The following is a 19463-nucleotide window of genomic DNA, read 5'->3' on the forward strand; positions in this document are numbered from 1 at the left end:
TGCTAATGAGTGCACCTGGCATCCTTTGGTACATGGAGGCAGATGCAAGTTAGGGAGAGCTCAAGCTCCCTGCTTATCACCACCGAGGTCAGGAAAGGTGGTTACATCATGAGAAGATGCGTAGTTAGGACGAACTCAAGCACCCTGCTCATTACCACCAAGGCCACAGAAAAGCGATTACAACATTGGAAAAAACATCTTTCTCAGTATATTAGGCCACTTGGGCTCAACACACAGAAACACAGAGAATAGGAATGTTCATCCACTAAATTTCCCTCACACATGTGAAGATGCATTTCACCATGTTATGCAGTGAAAATGTACACAATTTCAAGTAAGCATATGAGATCATGTGAGCAATATTCTGTTACATGTAAAAATGCACCTGTGAAAATAAACAAATTGCATAATAAAATCCATCCATCCATTATCTGTAGCCACTTATCCTGTACAGGGTCACAGGCAAGCTGGAGCCTGTCCCAGCTGACTATGGGCAAGAGGCAAGGTACACCCTGGACAAGTTGCCAGATCATCACAGGGCTGACACAAAGAGACAAACAACCATCCACACTCACACCTATGGTCAATTTTAGAGCCACCAATTAGCTCGACCTGCATGTCTTTGGACTGTAGGGAAAACCGGAGCACCCAGAGGAAACCCACACAGACACAGGGAGAACATACAAACTCCACACAGAAAGGCCGTCATCGGCCGCTGGGCTCAAACCCAGGACCTTCTTGCTGTGAGGCAACAGTGCTAACCACTACACCACTGTGCCGCCACATAATAAAATAATGTGAAACATAAAAATCATATGCCCTCCATGTGCAAATGAATTAATCACACATTTAAGTCATGCGACAAATGAAAATACATGATATACATGTGAAAAGTCCACAAGGGAATCATGTAAAGTCACGTGAATAGTAATGTGGTTATGTAAAGTGGATGTGATTTTTCTTTAAGGCCCAAACCTCTCTAACAGTACTGACTCTGAGTTACTGTTACAAAGCCTTCAGTGCAAATCAGAGCAGCTCAGAAACATCACTGTCCTACACACTATAGCATGAACCACAGTGATATTTTTATTATTTGACCAGTTTCCACTCAGCTGTTCCTTGTTAAGAATTCCTGGTTTGGATGGTCTGGAATTTGAAGTGTGGAGGCTGATATGGGACCAAAAGGAGAACACAGACATAGGGAGTATAATTCTCATTTATTCAAACATCTTAAACATTATTCTCAGATCATCACCATCATAAACATCATCAGCATAAACGTTACATAGCAACAGAAATACCTGATAAATCTATAGAGTTCTGCATAAATATATCTCATATATTTATAATTTAATGTATATCCAAGTGCTTAATAATTTCATAGATTTTTATTGTCCTAAAATATTGTTTTTTTTCCTTTTAAATAAAATGACATGATCTTATCCTCTTTGCACAAACCTCGAATACACTTAAATCTGTGCATGTTGTACAGAGAGCAGATGAAGAGAACCTATACCCAAAGGGAAAATGTATGGCATTCTGTGATCTGGAAGACCAATTATCCTTACAGTGTGAACATTAGTTATGTACTTAACCATTAAATGCTTATTCTTATCCTTAGTACCATTTTATTATAATCATTATTGTGAATAGAAATAAAAATTGTAAAGCTAATGTCCGTCATCATAACCATCATCATGTAATCGAATAATGATGAGTATGACATGAACATTACCTGTATACAGGTTTACAACAATAAAGATAATTGCATTGTATTTCTACAGTAAACTTTACATCACCATAGCAACAGAGAAATGCTGCCATCAGCATAAAATAAAATAAAATCAGGATTTTAGGAATGAGGAAGCAGACTTGCATTTTTATTCTCCATCAAGGCTAAAGGTACTCTCAGGTGTTGAGTGTCTCTGGTGGATCACACTGAGCTTAACACTGGAGCAGCTTAGCACAGATTTTAAGACATTTTTATATTAAATGGTTGTTTTGCTGTTTTTGTGTGTGTCAGAGTTTTTATGTTCATCTTCAGAGATTATTGACTTGTTTGAGAACCCTGTTTTCTGTGTAATGTGTAAACCATTCAGCTCTGAGTTCCTTCGTCTCGCAGTCGTTCATTCGGTCCCTCTGAGGAAACAGTGGAGACAGAAAATGGAGATGACAATCTGAAAGGAAAAGTAAGAGAAGTTGCATCCTCATTATGATTAGAAATGCATAGATACTAGTTTTTTTTGTTTGTTTGTTTTTTCAGATCGAGAATGAGTATGCAGTGCACGCAGAGCAGTATCAGCGAGTGTGGTCATTAAAAATGAGTGCAATGTGCCATGAATTGTACCTCAACTTGCAAGCAAAGTGTAGACCTGAAGTGCATGTCTCAGTGCTCACAGAAATGAAGTGCTGTCTCACATGAGTTTCTCTGCACACTCACTTCACTGCTCCATGCTCATGAATACCTTTGTGTGTATGGAAAATCTATGCATGGTTGCTGATACTGCTCTCAGGTCAGCCATCCTCACGCTCTCTGTCAAACACACTGTTTACTGTAAATGCCATAAAAGATGTTTCATCAGGTTATTTATATTGTAGGAAGATGTCCAGTCTGCTTTGATCATTAATAATGAAATATGTCCAGATTGTTGTCTTTTTATGTTGTCTGTTAATTAGTGAGATAATTGATACTAGGCTTACAGTAGTATGCAAAAGTTTGGGCACCCCTGGTCAAAATTGCTGTTACTGTGAACAGTTAAGCAAGTTGAAGATGAAATGATTGCCAAAAGGCATAAAGTTAAAGATGACTCATTCCCTTTATAGTTAAAGCAAAAACATTTTTTTTATTTTCATCTTTTACATTTTCAAAATGACAAAAAAGGAAAAGGACCCAAAGCAAAAGTTTGGGCACCCTGCATGGTTAGTACCTAGTAACACCCCCTTTGGCAAGTATCACAGCTTGTAAACACTTTTTGTAGCCAGCTAATAATCTTTCAGTTCTTACCTGGGGGATTTTCACACATTCGTCCTTGCAAAAGGCTTCCAGTTCTACAAATTTCTTGGGCTGTCTTGCATGCACTGCTCTTTTGAGATCTATCCACAGATTTTCAATGATGTTTAGGTCAAGGGACTGTGAGGGCCCGGGCAAAACCTTCAGCTTGTGCCTCTTGAGGTATTCTATTGTAGATTTTGAGGTGTGTTTGGGATCATTGTCTTATTGTAGGACCCGTCCTCTTTTTAACTTCAACTTTTTTACAGATGGTGTGATGTTTGCTTCCAGAGTTTGCTGGTATTTATTTGAATCCATGCGTCCCTCGACCAATGAAATGTGCCCTGTGCCACTGGCTGCAACACAACCCCAAAGCATGATCAATCCACACCCATGCTTCAGAGTTGGAGAGGTGTTCTTTTCCTGGAATTTGGCACCCTTTTTTCTCCAAACATACCTTTGCACATTGTGGCCAAAAAGTTCTATAGACACCTTCGCAGTAAATGTCATTCATACGTAAGCGGAAATTGCACGCGCAGCCTGGACCCAAAAAAGACTCAGAAATGCCTAGTTGTTGTTTTTTCGGGTGTCAGAATTGTAGCAGTGATGGGGTTAAAATGTTCAGAATTCCAGCAGGATCTCACCCATTCCAAAAAAATTGCCGACGTCTATAGCTACAAGCCATCAAACGTGTAGACTGGGATGAAAGCACCATCAAAAATGTGCGGGTTTGCAGCGCCCACTTCATCACAGGTAAGATCAGGCTATTTATTAAATCTTTCTTTTTTTATTCTTTCTAGTCTTCGTTTATTGATATACCACAATACTTTGGTAACGTTTGTCTGATTAGCTGGGTCATAGTTACACAATGTAATGAATATTGTTAGCATGTTAACCTAGCTTTGCATGCAATTTTGTTTGTAGGAGAGGTCTCGCTTGACTCAAGCAGTCCAGATTTTGTGCCATCATTATTTGTGTATGCCGAAAATCACAATTTTAAAGCAAGGATGGAAAGGTAAAATTGTGCCCTCACTCTAAATGCCAACTTACGTTGACTGCTCTAACCTAGCTCCCGCCCCGTTCAGTTTCATTTCTGGTCTCTGCCTCTCGCTTTTTACGCAGCTCTGATTTCTCTTAGCTGCACTCTTTACACTATCATTCCTTTCATGCCATTACCTCCTGCAAATTGCTGTTTAGTGTTGGTATTTGCTGTTGTAGCTAAAGCCACATTGCCATCACATCACTGGCATAATTTGATTAAAACAAAATGAATATGAATGTCCCATTGTTAATCAAGTTGTACATGCCCGCACATAACATAATCATATGCGTCTAAAGACTTGTAGGCACGAAGTTTTTCGTGGGTGTACACTGAAGTCTTGTCAATAAGGTACGAGTATATATCTGGCCATTGTATATCAGGGAACTTACTAACATCGTCCGTCCACTCTTTAATTAAATGCGGATCCAGTAGGCAATGTCCACTTGTTAGAGTTAACTTATTTATGTAGCATTCTCGATCTTGTAACGACAATTGTTTGGCATAATCTGACAGCTCTAAATGCCGGTCTATGGGCAGCGCCATTGTTTCTGGGTCCAGGCTGCGAGTGCATCCTGGCAATGGTCGGTTTGTTTACAAACATGCGAAGGGGTCTATTTTGATTTCATCAGTCCACAAGACTTGTTTCCAAAATGCATCAGGCTTATTTAGATGTTCATTTGCAAACTTCAGATGCTGAATTTTGTGGCTAGGATGCAGGAAGGGTTTTCTTCTGATGACTCTTCCATGAAGGTCATATTTGTTCAGGTGTCACTGCATAGTAGAACAGTGCACCACCACTCCAGGGTCTGCTAAATCTTTCTGAAGGTCTTTTGCAGTCAAACAGGGTTTTTTATTTGCCTTTCTAGCAATCCAATGAGCAGTTCTTTCAGAAAGTTTTCTTCATCTTCCAGACCTCACCTTGATCTCCACTGTTTCTGTTAACTGCCATTTCTTAATAACATTACAATCTGAGGAAACAGCTACCTGAAAAAACTTTGCTATGTTCTTGTACTGTAGCCTTCTCCTGTTTTGTGAGCAACAATTATTTTATTATTCAGAATGCGAGGGAGTTGCTTAGAGGAGCCCATGGCTGTTGATTTTAGGGACAAGTTTGAGGAGTCAGAGAATTTATACAGCTTTGAAATCTGCATCATCTGACCTTTCCTAATGAAGAATTTGAACAAGCAACAGCTCAATAAGCTAATTAAGGTCTGGAACCTTGGTAAAAGTTACCTGAGAACTCAAATGTATTGGGGTGCCCAAACTTTCGCATGGTGTTCCTTTTCTTTTTTCTCATTCTCATTATCTGTAGCCACTTTATCCTGTTCCACAGGGTCGCACGCAAGCTGGAGCCCATCCCAGCTGACTACGGGCAAAAGGCGGGGTACACCCTGGACAAGTCGCCAGGTCATCACAGGGCTGACACATAGACACAGACAACCATTCACACTCACATTCACACCTATGCTCAATTTAGAGTCACCAGTTAATCTAACCTGCATGTCTTTGGACTGTGGGGGAAACCGGAGCACCCGGAGGAAACCCACGCAGACATGGGGAGAACATGCAAACTCCCAGACGCACAGCTTGTGAACAGGCAAGGCAGGCAACTGCTTGGGGCCCCCTGGCCCAGGGGCCCCCTGAGAGTCAGGGCCTGAGGTCTTATTTATTTTGTTTTTTATTGTTTTTATTGTTCTTTACCATTGTATTTTCACATTTGGAATTTAAAAAAACCTTTGGTTTCATAAATTTTTCGTTGGTGTCAGATTATTTATAACATATTGGTGATGAACACTGGTCAGAAGGGCCCCCTGTAAATTTTTGCTTGAGGCCACAACAGACTCTAGAATTGCCTCTGCAAACTCCACACAGAAAGGCCCTCACCAGCCACAGGGCTCGAACCCGGACCTTCTTGCTGTGAGGCGACAGCGCTAACCACTACACCACCCCATCTTTTCTTTTTTTCACTCTTCAATTGTACAAAACAAAAATAATACACAAATCTTGCAGAAAACGCTGAAAAGAAATGTGTCGTCTTTACTTTTATCACTTTTGGTGATCAGTTCATCTTCTGCTCACTTAACTATTCACAGTAACAGACATTTTCAGTAAGGGTGCCCAAACTTTTGCATGCCACTGTATGTCACAAAACAGCGCCTGGCAGGTGCAAACTTTAGTCTATCCAGTGAAGATTGTGTACATGTTCCAGAAGCTGTATAATAATAACAACAACATGATACAACTTTTGCTGAACTCATGGTAAGACCTCCTTTAATTTTCTTTGTTTTTAATTTTTCCTCACCTCTCAGTAAGTCTCTTCAGTGCTCGTTCAATGTTCATACGATGTCCAACACGGCTCACCCCAAGATCAAGGAAGTCTTCCTTTGTCAGTGATGGAAGGTGTGAACCATCAATCTCATTGTCTAGGAAACGTTCTCGATGCTCTGCCAAGTTCAGGTAGGTCAGCCAATCAGCAACATCATATTTGGTCCAGAATGGGAGGGGTTTGGATGCAAAAGGCCGATTGGGTGGAGGAAGTGTGAGAGGTGGTAGGTAGCTCACGCTGGAAGGGGAGGAGCCACCTGATAGGAAGTGTGTAGGAGAGAGAGAATGTGAGGCTAGCAAAGGATTTGAAGTAGGTGCTGGTGAGGAAGGGGGCATTAGTGGGGGAGTTGGAGGGAAGAAATGTTCAGCCAGAGGATGGGAAGATGATGGGGGAGTGAGGGGGGCCTGCAGATCAAAGGGAGATCCATAAAGAGAAGCAGAAGGAAAGAGAGGAAGAGAGGACGGACGTGGTGGCCCAGGTTGTGGGCGTTCTGAACAGGAAATAAGAGGACTTGGAGCACGGCGACGCTGGATATGAGCCTCAGAACGTCTTGATTCTGAAGCAGAAAACAAATCTAAACCTTTAGTACGATATTTAGCACGATGCTTTGGTGAAGTCGGGTATGGAGAATAGGACAGAGAGGAAGGAGAAAGAGGGGCATGAGAGAGGGATATAGGAGAGATGGGAGGGTGACTGTATGATGGTGGGGACAATGGAGGGTGTGCAAGTGACAGAGGAGAAAGAGGGGCATGGGGGAGACAGGGAGGAGAAAGAGGACAGTTAGAGAAAGACAGAGGAGATGGGGATGGGGTCCAATTAGAATAAGGAGCAGCTTGAGGGGTCAAAGTAGGGGTTAATGCAGGGGTCAAAGGTGAAGAAGGTACAGGATTAGCAGTGAGGCTAGGAGTTATGGGGCTAGGTACAATATTTGTGGTTAAGGGATTAGAGGAGAGTGTTGAGTTTAATGGAGTAGGGGTTAAAGGGTTAGGAGGCAGGTTCTGGGCTAAAGGATTAGGGGAAATAGTCAGGGCTAAGGGATTAGGAGTAATGGTTGGTGCTAAAGGATTAGGGGTAATAGTTGGGGCTAAAGGCTTTGAGCTAATTGGAGTTAAGGGGACAGGAGCCAAAGAAGGGGATAGAGATCTCTGAAGTGGTTGAGAGGAGGAAAGAAGTTGTGCATGGCCTGCAGAAATTAATGAAGACAGGTCTTCTGAAAGCCTGTAAGAAAGAAAGATCACATAATCTCAGACAACTTCAAGATGGACACAAACCCTTGATTAGGTCAATTTACAATCTAGGTGACTATTCCAAAACTGTCTGTAGTGGAAGATCTCTGACCTTTGCATTTGCTGTGACCCTTGACCCTGCCATCCCCCGAGCTGCTGCAGCTTGTTGCTGAGTTCACTGATAATACTGGCCTTTACACTGGAAAGAGGAGAGTTCAGACGTCTGTCCATGAAAGATTGTGTCTTCACTCCTTCTTTTACCTCCATTTTTTCATCTGGCTGGTAGAATTCTGGGACAGCGCTTGTTTGTCGCCGTAGTGATGGCACTGTTCGTCCCATCTCCACATTAGTGTGCAATTTAACAGTGTTATGTAGGTGTGGTTTTGCATGTGTGGGTGGCGGAGGTTTGCTTTTGTGTGTGTGAGTTTTTGCATGTGTGTCATTGTGCATGGCTCGGTTAGACAGTTGATGGTTTGGGTTAGACAGACCAGAATCTAGGGACACTCTTCTTCCTTCCTTTATTCCACCATTTTCTGCACTCACTTGTCTTTCTTGTTGCCTTCTTTTGCCACTAAAACTTTCTGTATGATGGTCACTACTGCTGTGACTGTCTGGTTCCTCAATCCCAGAATCCACCACTGCTTCAGGAAAATCAAAACCCTTTGATTCTGACAGGATCTGTTCACCTCCAACAACTGGTTGACTTGCTGAAGGGGTTGTCATGGTGACAGTTACTACAGCAGCAGTTACTGTTGCCACAGCAGCAGTTGTCATGGTGGCATAGGTAAGAGTAGAACTACCACGATCTTGTGGTGGGTAGAAAAGTGGGAGAGGCCTGTGCAGTGATGCAGAGTCTGAGGAAGTGGGTGGGACAGAAGGAGTGGAAGTTACAGGAAAGCTCTGGGGAGATGGAAGTGAAGGAGAAAAAGCAGATTGGGTTAAATTAGCCACCTCACTATCATATGATGTCAAACTGGATGCCGCAGAGTCAACGGCCTGGGGGGAGGCAAGTGGGGGCTGGGGATGAATTTGTGGCATTTGGGTGGGTTGGGGTGGATTAGCAGGAGGGATTTTGGGACAGAGTTGGGGTGGTGGGAGTAGAGGAGAAGGGGGGAAGAGAAATGGATGAACAATGGCAGATGGATGAAAGGTTGAGGGAGGAATTTCAGGTAAAGACTGTGAAGTTTCTTCTGGTCCTGGTGGATCTAGAGGGGTGATCTGGGGCTTCTGATCATGCTGTGGTAAACTTTGACTACCATGTTGTTGTTCTTGTGGAGGATGTTCCTCTTGATGATGGTTGTACACTGTTGCTCCTTGTACTGACTTATCCACCCCATTAGCAAACTGTAAAGGTGGTGGTAGTGGTTCTGCAAACACAAACTCATCAGCTATGTCCACTGAGGGGGCAGGAGGAGGCAAAACCATTACTCCACCTCCAGTTACACCATCTGGATCTTCCTGCTTATTTTCATCCCTTTCTCTCTTTGTGTCTGACTTTTTGGTGATTTCTAGGGTAGGATTAGTATAACAAGTAGCATTAGCACTCACTTCAGTATCCATGCGTAATAAAGGAGGTCTATGTTGAAGGGGCTGTTGAGGTATTTTTCCATGCCCTTCCCTCTCATTGTGATAAGTCTGATATTGAGTTGTTCTTTCGGGAGTGAACTGCACCTTCTGAACATCTCTTCCCTCCCTTTCCACACTCATTACCCCACTACCAGACAGTCTCAACATTCGGGGACTCTGGGGTCGACTCAGAGGAGAGTGACTTGTTGATGTAGGACTGCTGCCACTAAGGTAGATGGCAGTCTGTGCTTGGTGCATGTAGGAAGATGATTGATGCTGTGGATTATAGGTAGAGGAATGGGGGATAGGGAAAGCAGCAGCAGTGGAAAACTGGCGTCCAAAATGCCTCTCCTCCTTACGGGATCGACGGTCATCCTTAAGAGCTCGCTCCCGAGCAGCTAATGCTAGGCTTAGTGGACTTGATGGATCCAGAACTTTCCCAGTTAGTGGGTGAATAAAGGTAGTGTTGTGCTGAGAGGCATATTGTGGAAGTCCAAAGGCAGGCGGCATGCTAGCAGCATCACTTGTGAACAAGCCCTCATCAATTGACTTAGAGGGGCGGAGCCTAGGAGCATGTTCATTCTGAGCAGACTGGACAGAGTCAGGCTCATCTAATACATCCTCTTCAGATGAGTAGAAGAAGGACGTGCTTTTGCGGCGGGAATCACGGAAGCGCTCTCTTTCACGTTGAGCTGTTCCACCTACATCTGGAGGGAAGGGCATTGGTGGAACTGGAGGCAGAGCTATGACTGATACTGTGCTGTGATGTTCTGCTTCTTCATCCTCAAGCTGTGGAGAAGGCTCTGCCTCCACACTGCTGTTCTGGCTGCTACGTCCTGAGCTGCTTGTGGATGGTGCCTTGACGATTATGGTTGGAATTGGAATTGAGTTTTTCTCTGACCTCCCTGCTCCTTCCTCCACCTTTCGTTGTTTTAGCAATGGCCCTTTACCACCACGGCGACCAGCTGTCTTGGAAATTGCTGTAGGCATGTCAGATGGCAGTGCAGCACTGCTAGAACCACGCCTTAAACCACCCATTTTAGCTCCTCCCCTCCGATTATGGTCAGTGTCAACCTTAGAGGAAAATATATATATTATATAGTTTATATATATATATATATATATATATATATATATATATATATATATATGAAAGAATACAACATAGCAATAAACATTATATTCTAAATGACTTTGTCACATTGTGTTCATGTTGCTCACCCTGCGAGTGGGTGGTGCTTTTATTTGCATCTGGGCATGATGAGTGGGGTTGTTGTGCATGATCTCTGGCCTCCTGTGAACAGGAACTGGTGGTTCTGGTGCAGAGGTTTCAGGAGGAGGTGGGATATCATCTGGCCCCGGTACTGATAAACTACGAGATAATTTCATAGGAGGCGGGTGAAGATGTCCCCTTTCCTCCTCAGTTACTCCTAAAATATGGAGAGAGATAAAAGGATATGTAAAAGAAAATTAACTGTAAAGAAAATGTAAGCTGGATGACTAAATTTTGCCTCACCAACAGATTTCTGCCGAAGCATCACCCCATGCTGGGAGGTGTGGTTTGATGAAAACTGGGCATAATTAGAACCATACCCAGACCCTGATGACATCACACCAATACCTCCTGATTGGTCAAAAATTTGCTGTTTAAAAAACAGGAATATACAGTCAGCGTAAATAAGTATTTGGACACTTAAGCTTTTGTTATTTAACAGACCTCTGGTGCAAATATCTACTTCACATGTGCACACATATACAAACTTATACGCTTTTGAGTTTGTACTTATAAATACAAACATTTAAATTACATTTACATTGATGGTGTTTTGCAGAAACCCTTATCCAGAGCAACTTAAATAAGTGCCTTGAAGTCTCTGTCAATAAATACATCCTGATACTGGTTCACTAAGACAAGCATGAAGAATACTATCAGTCTAAAACTCTGTTGGGGAGGTAATATAGTAAGAAAAGCACAAAGACATTAATTTTTTTTGAATGAAAGTGCTGATTTAAGTACTTTGGGAAGAGTCTTTTGGCTTGAAGACAGCCAGTGACTCAGCTGTTCAGACATCTAGGGGAAGTTGAGTCCACCACTTAGGAGCTAGAACAGAGAAGAATGAAGCATGCCTTCCTTGTACCCTGAGAGATGGTGGGACCATTCAAGCAGTACTAGAGAATTGAAGGGTATGTGGTGCAGTGCTATATTTGATAAGTGCTTTCAGATAGATGGGTGCTGGTCCCTTTTTGTCTTTTTTATTTTTATTTTTTTATTTTTTGCTGTGTAAGAGAAGTATGTTTAATTCTTATTATGCAGCAGGAATGCAGCTCCATTCTGGATCTGTTGCAGAGATGGAATGGTGCTCAGAGGCAGACCTGCCAGAACAAGTTGCAATAATTCAGTCTCAAACTGACAAGAAACTGAACAAGCACCTGAGTTGTATGTGTGAATAGAAATGGGCAATTCCTGATGCTGCAAATAAGAAACTGACACAAGTGTGACACATTAGCAATGTGAGATGAAAAGGAAAGTTGATTGTCCATGGTTACCCTAAGGTTGTATGCAGTGACTGAAGGTGTGATCCAAGCGTTGTCCAGGGAGACCAGAAGATCCTGACATGGAAATTAACAGCAGTTCAGTTTTGCTGGGATTAAGTTTCAGCTGATGAATGACCATCTATGATGAGATGTCTGCCATAAATGCTGAGATTAAAGTGGAAACCTGAGCATCTGAGGGAGGGAAGGAGAGGATGAGTTGAGTGTCATCCACATATCAGTGGTATGAGAGCCCATGTGAGGATATGTCCTCACAAAAAGATCAAGTATAAAGAGATAACAGAAGAGGACTAAGTACTGAGCTTTGTGGGACAACAATGCAGAGCCTGCATGGAGCAGATGTGGGTCCTCTCAACCATTTCCATGCTGTATCCTGAATTCCAAGACTCATGAGGATGGACAAGAGAGTCTTGTGGTTGACTGTGTCAAATGCTGCTGAAAGGTCAAGGAGGATGATAACTGAGGACAATTTGCCTGATCTGGCAGCATGTAGCTTCTCCAATAGCCAAAATGGCAGTTTCTCAGAATCAGAAATACTTTAATAATCCTGAGGAGAAATTGAGTATATCTGCAGCTGCTCACACTCAAGTAGAGAAAAGAACTTACAAATTAAACAGATATGTAGTATGTATGAACTATGTAATAATATATAAAAATAAAAATGATTTATGAAAAATATATAAAAATATGTAAAATATAAACCATATACGGGCGGCACGGTGGTGTAGTGGTTAGCGCTGTCGCCTCACAGCAAGAAGGTCCTGGGTTCGAGCCCCGGGGCCGGCAAGGGCCTTTCTGTGTGGAGTTTGCATGTTCTCCCCGTGTCCGCGTGGGTTTCCTCCGGGTGCTCCGGTTTCCCCCACAGTCCAAAGACATGCAGGTTAGGTTAACTGGTGACTCTAAATTGAGCGTAGGTGTGAATGTGAGTGTGAATGGTTGTCTGTGTCTGTGTGTCAGCCCTGTGATGACCTGGCGACTTGTCCAGGGTGTACCCCGCCTTTTGCCCGTAGTCAGCTGGGATAGGCTCCAGCTTGCCTGCGACCCTGTAGAAGGATAAAGCGGCTAGAGATATTGAGATGAGATGAGATAAACCATATACAGGGCTTTCCCCAAAGCATGGGTACGCGGTGCTCTGCTGAGCTGTGCGACGTCAGCACTGTGCTGTCACTTGCACACCAATATATATATATATATATATATATATATACTGGGTGCGATTTGCTGGGGGGGGATCATCCCCCCCTCTGGTTTTTATCTCTGCTGAAAAAAAATCCTCGGGGACAACCCCGTCAATAAAACAAACAAGCCAAAAAAAAAGTTGACATGACAGGCATGTTGTGACACAGTTTTCTATGGTCTACATTGCACTCACTTTCAAAATGACCCGAAGTGGCAGCTTTGATGTTCACGAACGTCCCCAGCAAATTGATACATTGTAGATAATAACAATATCTTTGCATTCTATGCAGGGATGCAAACAGCACGCCTTTTGGCGGATGCCACCTTTTTCACGGCCGATTTTTTTTTTTCAGGGGGGACATTGGAGTGTCTGATTATAATTTCAAAGTAAATTCTGTATTAAAATTACTAAATAAGCAAATCTGTTACAGTCCATGAAACAGGAAGTATAAGGATGAGAAAAAAAAACAGTTTAAATCGGAAAGCTGCGCACAATGTGAACTGCGCCATCAGAGCAAACTGTTCATTTAGTATTCATGTATTTTAGTGATTTTCGAGTCACTGTCCATTTAATCCGGAGGGAGAGAAACATCATAGCAACGTGACAAGCAATGCGAACTTTGTTGTGTTAGTGTTCGTGTATTTAGTCAGAGAGATAGGAAGATGAATTTACTATCTCTGGTTTAGTGTTCGTTTTCATTTAGTGTTATTCATTTGATATCATCGGATGTTATTGAGCTGTTAGCCTATTGTTACCTTAATTTTGTGACGTTTCATGATTAAAAAAAAAAAAAAACATCCCCCCTTCTGGTTTTTTGACAAATCACACCCTGTATATATATATATATATATATATCACACACACCATAAACTGAACAATGCAGAGTACTTTCTGCACCTAAATATATCCTATTCCCCTCTGAAAATGAGTAATAACTATAAAAATAGTAAGACATTGTAATATATGGGTCTAGACCTGAGCTATTCAACCCTCAGTCTAGGTCTGGCCTGCAAGGCAATTTGTACTGGACCTTTAAGTAATGTTAAAAAAAAAGTCCATATGCATGCTCTCTGCTCTCACATCTCCACTCTTCTAACTATGGTCCTGTTCTTGCTATCACATTAGTTAGACAAAATGTCTCTTTCTACTTTAAAAAAGTGAAAAGTTGATGCAGAAAACAGGCAATTCAACAATAAATGGACAGAGAAAGACCCTTTCTGGGTGAATGTTGATGGAGAGTTTGCATGGAAAGCAAAGAATCAGAATCAGAATTTATTGTCATTGTACCAAGTACAACAAAATTAAAAGCTAACCTTAAAGTGCAAGATGACATAAAAATAGAACAAGACCACATAGGAATAGAACAGACAAAAAACAAAAAAACAAAACACCCTCTCAGTAAACCTGCTGAGAATGATCAAACTACAAACATAATAATAATAATAATAATAAACTTTATTTGCCAGGTATGTGAATACACACGAGGAATTTGACTCCGGTTTCACTTAGCTCTCTTAGTACAAACAAATAAAAAGCACAGACAAAGCAAAAAGCTATGTACATGTCGAAGGGTAATGTATAGACAGCATAGTGCAGGGATGAATTAGTAAATATAAATATACAGTGTGCACAGAATGACGGTATGAGTGTGCAGATATTTCACAGTTGATGTTACTGAGTCCGGTTTTAGCTGTTCATCACAGAGACAGCCTGAGGGAAAAAACTGTTCTTGTGTCTGGTTGTTTTTGCGTACAGTGTTCTGTAGCGTCTCCCAGAGGGGAGAAGTTTAAACAGTTTGTGACCAGGGTGTGATGGGTCTGCAGAGATGTTACCTGCCCGTTTCCTGACTCTGGACAGGTACAGGTCTTGGATGGAGGGCAGGCTGACACCAATAATTTTCTCTGCAGACCTTATTGTCTGTTGCAGTCTGTTCTTCTCCTGTTTGGTGACCGATCCAAACCAAACAGTGATGGAAGAGCAGAGAACAGACTGAATGATTGCAGAGTAGAACTGTGTCAGCAGCTCCTTAGACAGGTTGAGCTTCCTGAGCTGGCACAGAAAGTACAACCTCTGCTGGGCCTTTTTGATGATGGTGACTGTGTTGGTCTCCCACTTCAGGTCCCGGGAGATTGTGGAGCCCAGAAACCTGAAGCTCTCAACAGCAGTCACAATGTCGTTGGTGATGGTGATAGGCGGCAGGGTGGGGGGGCTCCTCCTAAAGTCCACTGTCATCTCCACAGTTTTGAGCATGTTCAGCTCCAGATTGTTCTGACCGCACCAGCAGACCAGCCGTTCAACCTCCCGTCTGTATGCAGACTCGTCACCATCTCGGTCACTTTGAACTACATTCCCCAAGAACCACAGTGCCCTCTCTCACCAGACTATTGATTACAGCTGCCACTCATCTTCCTAATTACCTCTCTCTCTACTTAAGTCACTCACTCATGCAACTCCAATGCGAAGTATCATTCTGCCTTATCCAGTTCATACCAAGCCTTGTACTTTCTGCCTGCCTCTTGATTTTCTGACCTCTGCTTCCTCTTTCATTTATGCTCTCTGTCTCACCCCTACTAGGAGGCGAGAGAGAGTTCCCATCTATGCAGGGACTGTATTCTTGCATAGAGGTTTGTGCAATTAAACCACAGCCAGAATGGTCCATATCATAAATACTGACTTGGAAGGTAATGGAAACCACTGGATTACTTTCTCAACTGTCAATTGTGAAAATGGACCAGTTAATGTCTTTGACAGTGCAGGGGGTCTTATTTGCACTTTAAAGTGATCCAAACAATCTGTAAAGTTGTGTCACCCAAGTCCAAACTGTTGACTATTAATTATACAGCACCTTCCACAATTATTGGCACCCCTGGTTAAGATGTGTTAAAAGCCTTAAAATAAATTCAATTTTTATTGCAGAAGCATAATCTCACACTGAAAATTGGAGAAAAATGTAACCCTTAACTCAAGTGAATAAAAAAAATCCCTGACTAAGAAATAATTATTTTTCATAAAATCACCTGTTCCACAATTATTGGCACCCATAACAATTCCTAGAAAATAAATGTAATTGAAGCATTTCTGCCATTTCTACTGTAGTTTATAAAGTTGATCAGAGTATCTAGGAACCTTTAATTAGTAATTCATCACATCCTGTTTCCCTGGGGTATAAATATGATGTGACACAGAGGCCTATTTCTCTTATCCACTCTTCAACATGGGAAAGACAAGAGAACACACTTTTCAAGTAAGGCAGATGTGTGTCGACCGTCAGAAGTCAGGCAACGGCTACAAGAAAATAGCCACTTGCCTACACCTGCCCATATCTACAGTCAGAGGAATCATCAAGAAGTTTAAAACAACTGGAACAGTGGCAAACAAGCCTGGACGAGGATGCAAGTTTATCTTGCCACCATGCACAGTGAGGAGGATGGGAAGAGAAGTAAAAAGTTCTCCAAAGCTCACTGTTAGAGAATTGCATCAAAGAGTAGCATCTTGGGGTCACAAAGTCTCCATAACAACCATCAGGTGCTATCTACATGCCAACAAGCTGTTTGGGAGGCATGCATGGAAAAAGCCTTTTCTCACTTCCAAGCATAAATGTAAACATCTGGAATTTGCAAAGCGGTACTGGGACTTCAACTGGGACTGTGTGCTTTGGTCAGATGAGACCAAGATAGAGCTTTTTGGCAACAAACACTCTAATACATCACAAAAGATGAGTATGCGGAAAAGCACCTCATGCCCACTGTGAAGTATGGGGGAGGATCGGTGATGCTGTGGACCTGTTTCTCTTCCAAAGGCCCCAGGAACCTTGTTAGGGTGCATGACATCATGAACTCTTTGAAATACCAGGACATTTTAAATCAAAATCTGGTGGCCTCTGCCCGAAAGCTGAAGATGGGTTGTCACTGGGTCTTTCAACAAGATAATGACCCTAAACATGTGGCCAAATCTACACAAAAATGTTTCACCAGACACAAAATCAAGCTCCTACCATGGCCATCTCAGTCCCCAGAACTCAACCCAATTGAAAACCTGTGGGGTGAGCTGAAAAGGAGAGTACATAGGAGAGGACCCAGGACTCTGGATGATTTAGAGAGATTGTGCAAAGAGGAATGGTCGAATATCCCTCTCTCTGTATTCTCCCATCTTGTGAAATGTTATAAGAGAATATTAAGTACTGTCTTGTTGGCAAAAGGGAGTTGAACAAAGTATGAACATCAGGGGTGCCAATAATTGTGGCACACATGATTTCATGTAAATGAATTATTTCTTAATGTGGGATTTTTTTGCACTGAATAAATGCACTTGAATTAAAGGTTGGATTTTTCTCTTTTTTTTTGCATCGTCCTATATTATTTAAAAAAAAGAATTTATTAGAAGCCTAAGAACATATCTTAACAAGGGGTGCCAATAATTGTGGAGGGCGCTGTATATCATGTGACATGCAGGGTAATGGGCTTGTGGGCTCTTTGCCATTGCTAATGCCTTTTCCATTTGCAACTGCAAATACTTATCAACAACAATGTATGAAAAAGCAGTTATGGGGAAACATCTATTAAAATGTTTCAAAGAAATAAAGTTAGTTCAATTTCCATTCTTTGACAACCCCTAGAGCCGGGCTATTCTCCGGCCCCTTATTTTCCCTCAGATTCATGAACTGGCCCCAATTCCAAATTATTTGAATAGCCCAGCTTTAGATAATGTCGCTCCTCTTAAAAGGAAAATGATCAGAGAGAAAAAATTAGCACCCTGGTATAACGATGACACTGGCACTTTAAAACAGACCACTCGAAAATGCCCCTCCTAGAACTGCCACCTTATTGTGGTGGAGGGGTTTGTGTGCTTGAATGATCCTAGGAGCTATGTTGTCGGGGGCATTATGCCCCTGTCAGGGTTTCCCAAGACAGACAGGTCCTAGGTGACAGGCCAGACCAAGAGCAGTTCACCAAAACCCTTATGGAGAAACCATCAAGGACCGTGACGTCGCCTGGTATGGCGCAGCCGGGGCCCCACCCTGGAGCCAGGCCTGGGGTTGGGGCTCATATGCAAGCACTTGGTGGCTGGGCCTTTGCCCATGGGGCCCGGCCGGGCTCAGCCCAAAGAGGTGATGTGGGCCCGACCTCCTGTGGGTTCACCACCCACAGAGGTAGCAGTAGGGGACTGGTGCAGTGTGGATTGGGTGGCAGTCGAAGGCAGGGGCCTCGACAGCCTGATCCCCGGACACAGCGGCTAGCTGTTGGGACATGGAATGTCACTTCACTGGGGGGGAAGAGCCTGAGCTTGTGCGGGAGGTTGAGAGGTACCGGCTAGAGATAGTCGGGCTCAACTCCACGCACAGCTTGGGCTCTGGAACCCAGTTCCTCGAGAGGGGCTGGACTCTCCACTTCTCTGGAGTCGCCCATGGTGAGCGGCGGCGGGCTGGTGTGGGCTTGCTTATAGCTCCCCAGCTCAGCCGCCATGTGTTGGAGTTTACCCCAGTGAACGAGAGGGTTGCCTCTCTGCGCCTTCGGATTGGGGAGAGGGCTCTTGCTGTTGTTTGTGCCTACGGGCCGAATAGCAGTATAGAGTATCCGGTCTTCTTGGAGTCCCTGGGAGAGGTACTGAGGGGTGCTCAGACTGGGGAGTCCATTGTGTTACTGGGGGACTTCAATGCTCACGTGGGCGACGACAGTGACACCTAGAGGGGCGTGGTTGGGAGGAACGGCCTCCCCGATCTGAACCCGAGTGGTGTTTTGTTATTGGACTTCTGTGCTAGTCACGGTTTGTCCATAACGAACACCATGTTCAAGCATAGGGGTGTCCATAAGTGCACGTGGCACCAGGACACCTTAGGTCGGAGGTCGATGATAGACTTTGTTGTCGTTTTATCTGATCTCCGGCCTTATGTTTTGGACACTCGGGTGAAGAGAGGGGCTGAGCTGTCAACTGATCACCACCTGGTGGTGAGTTGGATCCGCTGGCAGAGGAGGAAGCTGGACAGACCTGGCAGGCCCAAACGTATGGTGAGGGTCTGCTGGGAACGTCTGGCCGAGCACTCTGTTGGGGGAGTCTTTAACTCCCACCTCCGGGAGAGCTTTTCCCAGCTTCCAAGGGAGGCGGGGGACATTGAGTCCGAGTGGACCATGTTCTCTACCTCCATTGTAGATGCAGCTGTTCGGAGCTGTGGCCGCAAGGTCTCCGGTGCCTGTCGTGGCGGCAATCCCTGAACCCGGTGGTGGACACCGGAAGTAAGGGATGCCGTCAAGCTGAAGAAGGAGTCCTATCGGGCCATGTTGACCTCTGGGACCCCTGAGGCAGCTGACAGGTATCGGCAGGCCAGGCGTGCTGCAGCTCGGGCAGTTGTGGAGGCAAAAACTCAGAAATGGGAGGAGTTCGGGGAGGTCATGGAGAAGGACTATTGGTCGGCCTCGAAGAAATTCTGTCAAACTGTCCGGCGCCTCAGGAGGGGGAAGCAGTACTCTGCCAACACTGTTTACAGTGTGGGTGGGGAGCTGTTGACCTTGACTGGGGACATTGTTGGGCGGTGGAAGGAATACTTTGAGGATCTCCTCAATCCCACCGTCATGTCTTCCACTGAA

The 19463-nt window shown here is 43.6% G+C and overlaps 1 protein-coding gene across 1 annotated transcript in view; it reads right to left on the reverse strand.

Moving 5' to 3' along the window:
• Positions 1 to 2095: 2095 nt before the first annotated feature.
• The window catches only part of LOC132887255 (SH3 and multiple ankyrin repeat domains protein 1), a 255490-nt gene continuing 238122 nt past the window's right edge, over positions 2096 to 19463 (reverse strand). Inside the window, exons 23-27 of the mRNA XM_060922792.1 lie at positions 10666 to 10792; positions 10371 to 10579; positions 7696 to 10223; positions 6334 to 7575; positions 2096 to 2177 (exon numbers count right to left, since the gene is read on the reverse strand). Of these exons, the coding sequence (XP_060778775.1) occupies positions 2096 to 2177; positions 6334 to 7575; positions 7696 to 10223; positions 10371 to 10579; positions 10666 to 10792 (4188 nt within the window). The remainder of the gene's footprint in view (positions 2178 to 6333; positions 7576 to 7695; positions 10224 to 10370; positions 10580 to 10665; positions 10793 to 19463) is intronic.

The sequence above is a fragment of the Neoarius graeffei genome, chromosome 5 (genome assembly GCF_027579695.1).
Source record: "Neoarius graeffei isolate fNeoGra1 chromosome 5, fNeoGra1.pri, whole genome shotgun sequence".
Taxonomy (NCBI): domain Eukaryota; kingdom Metazoa; phylum Chordata; class Actinopteri; order Siluriformes; family Ariidae; genus Neoarius; species Neoarius graeffei.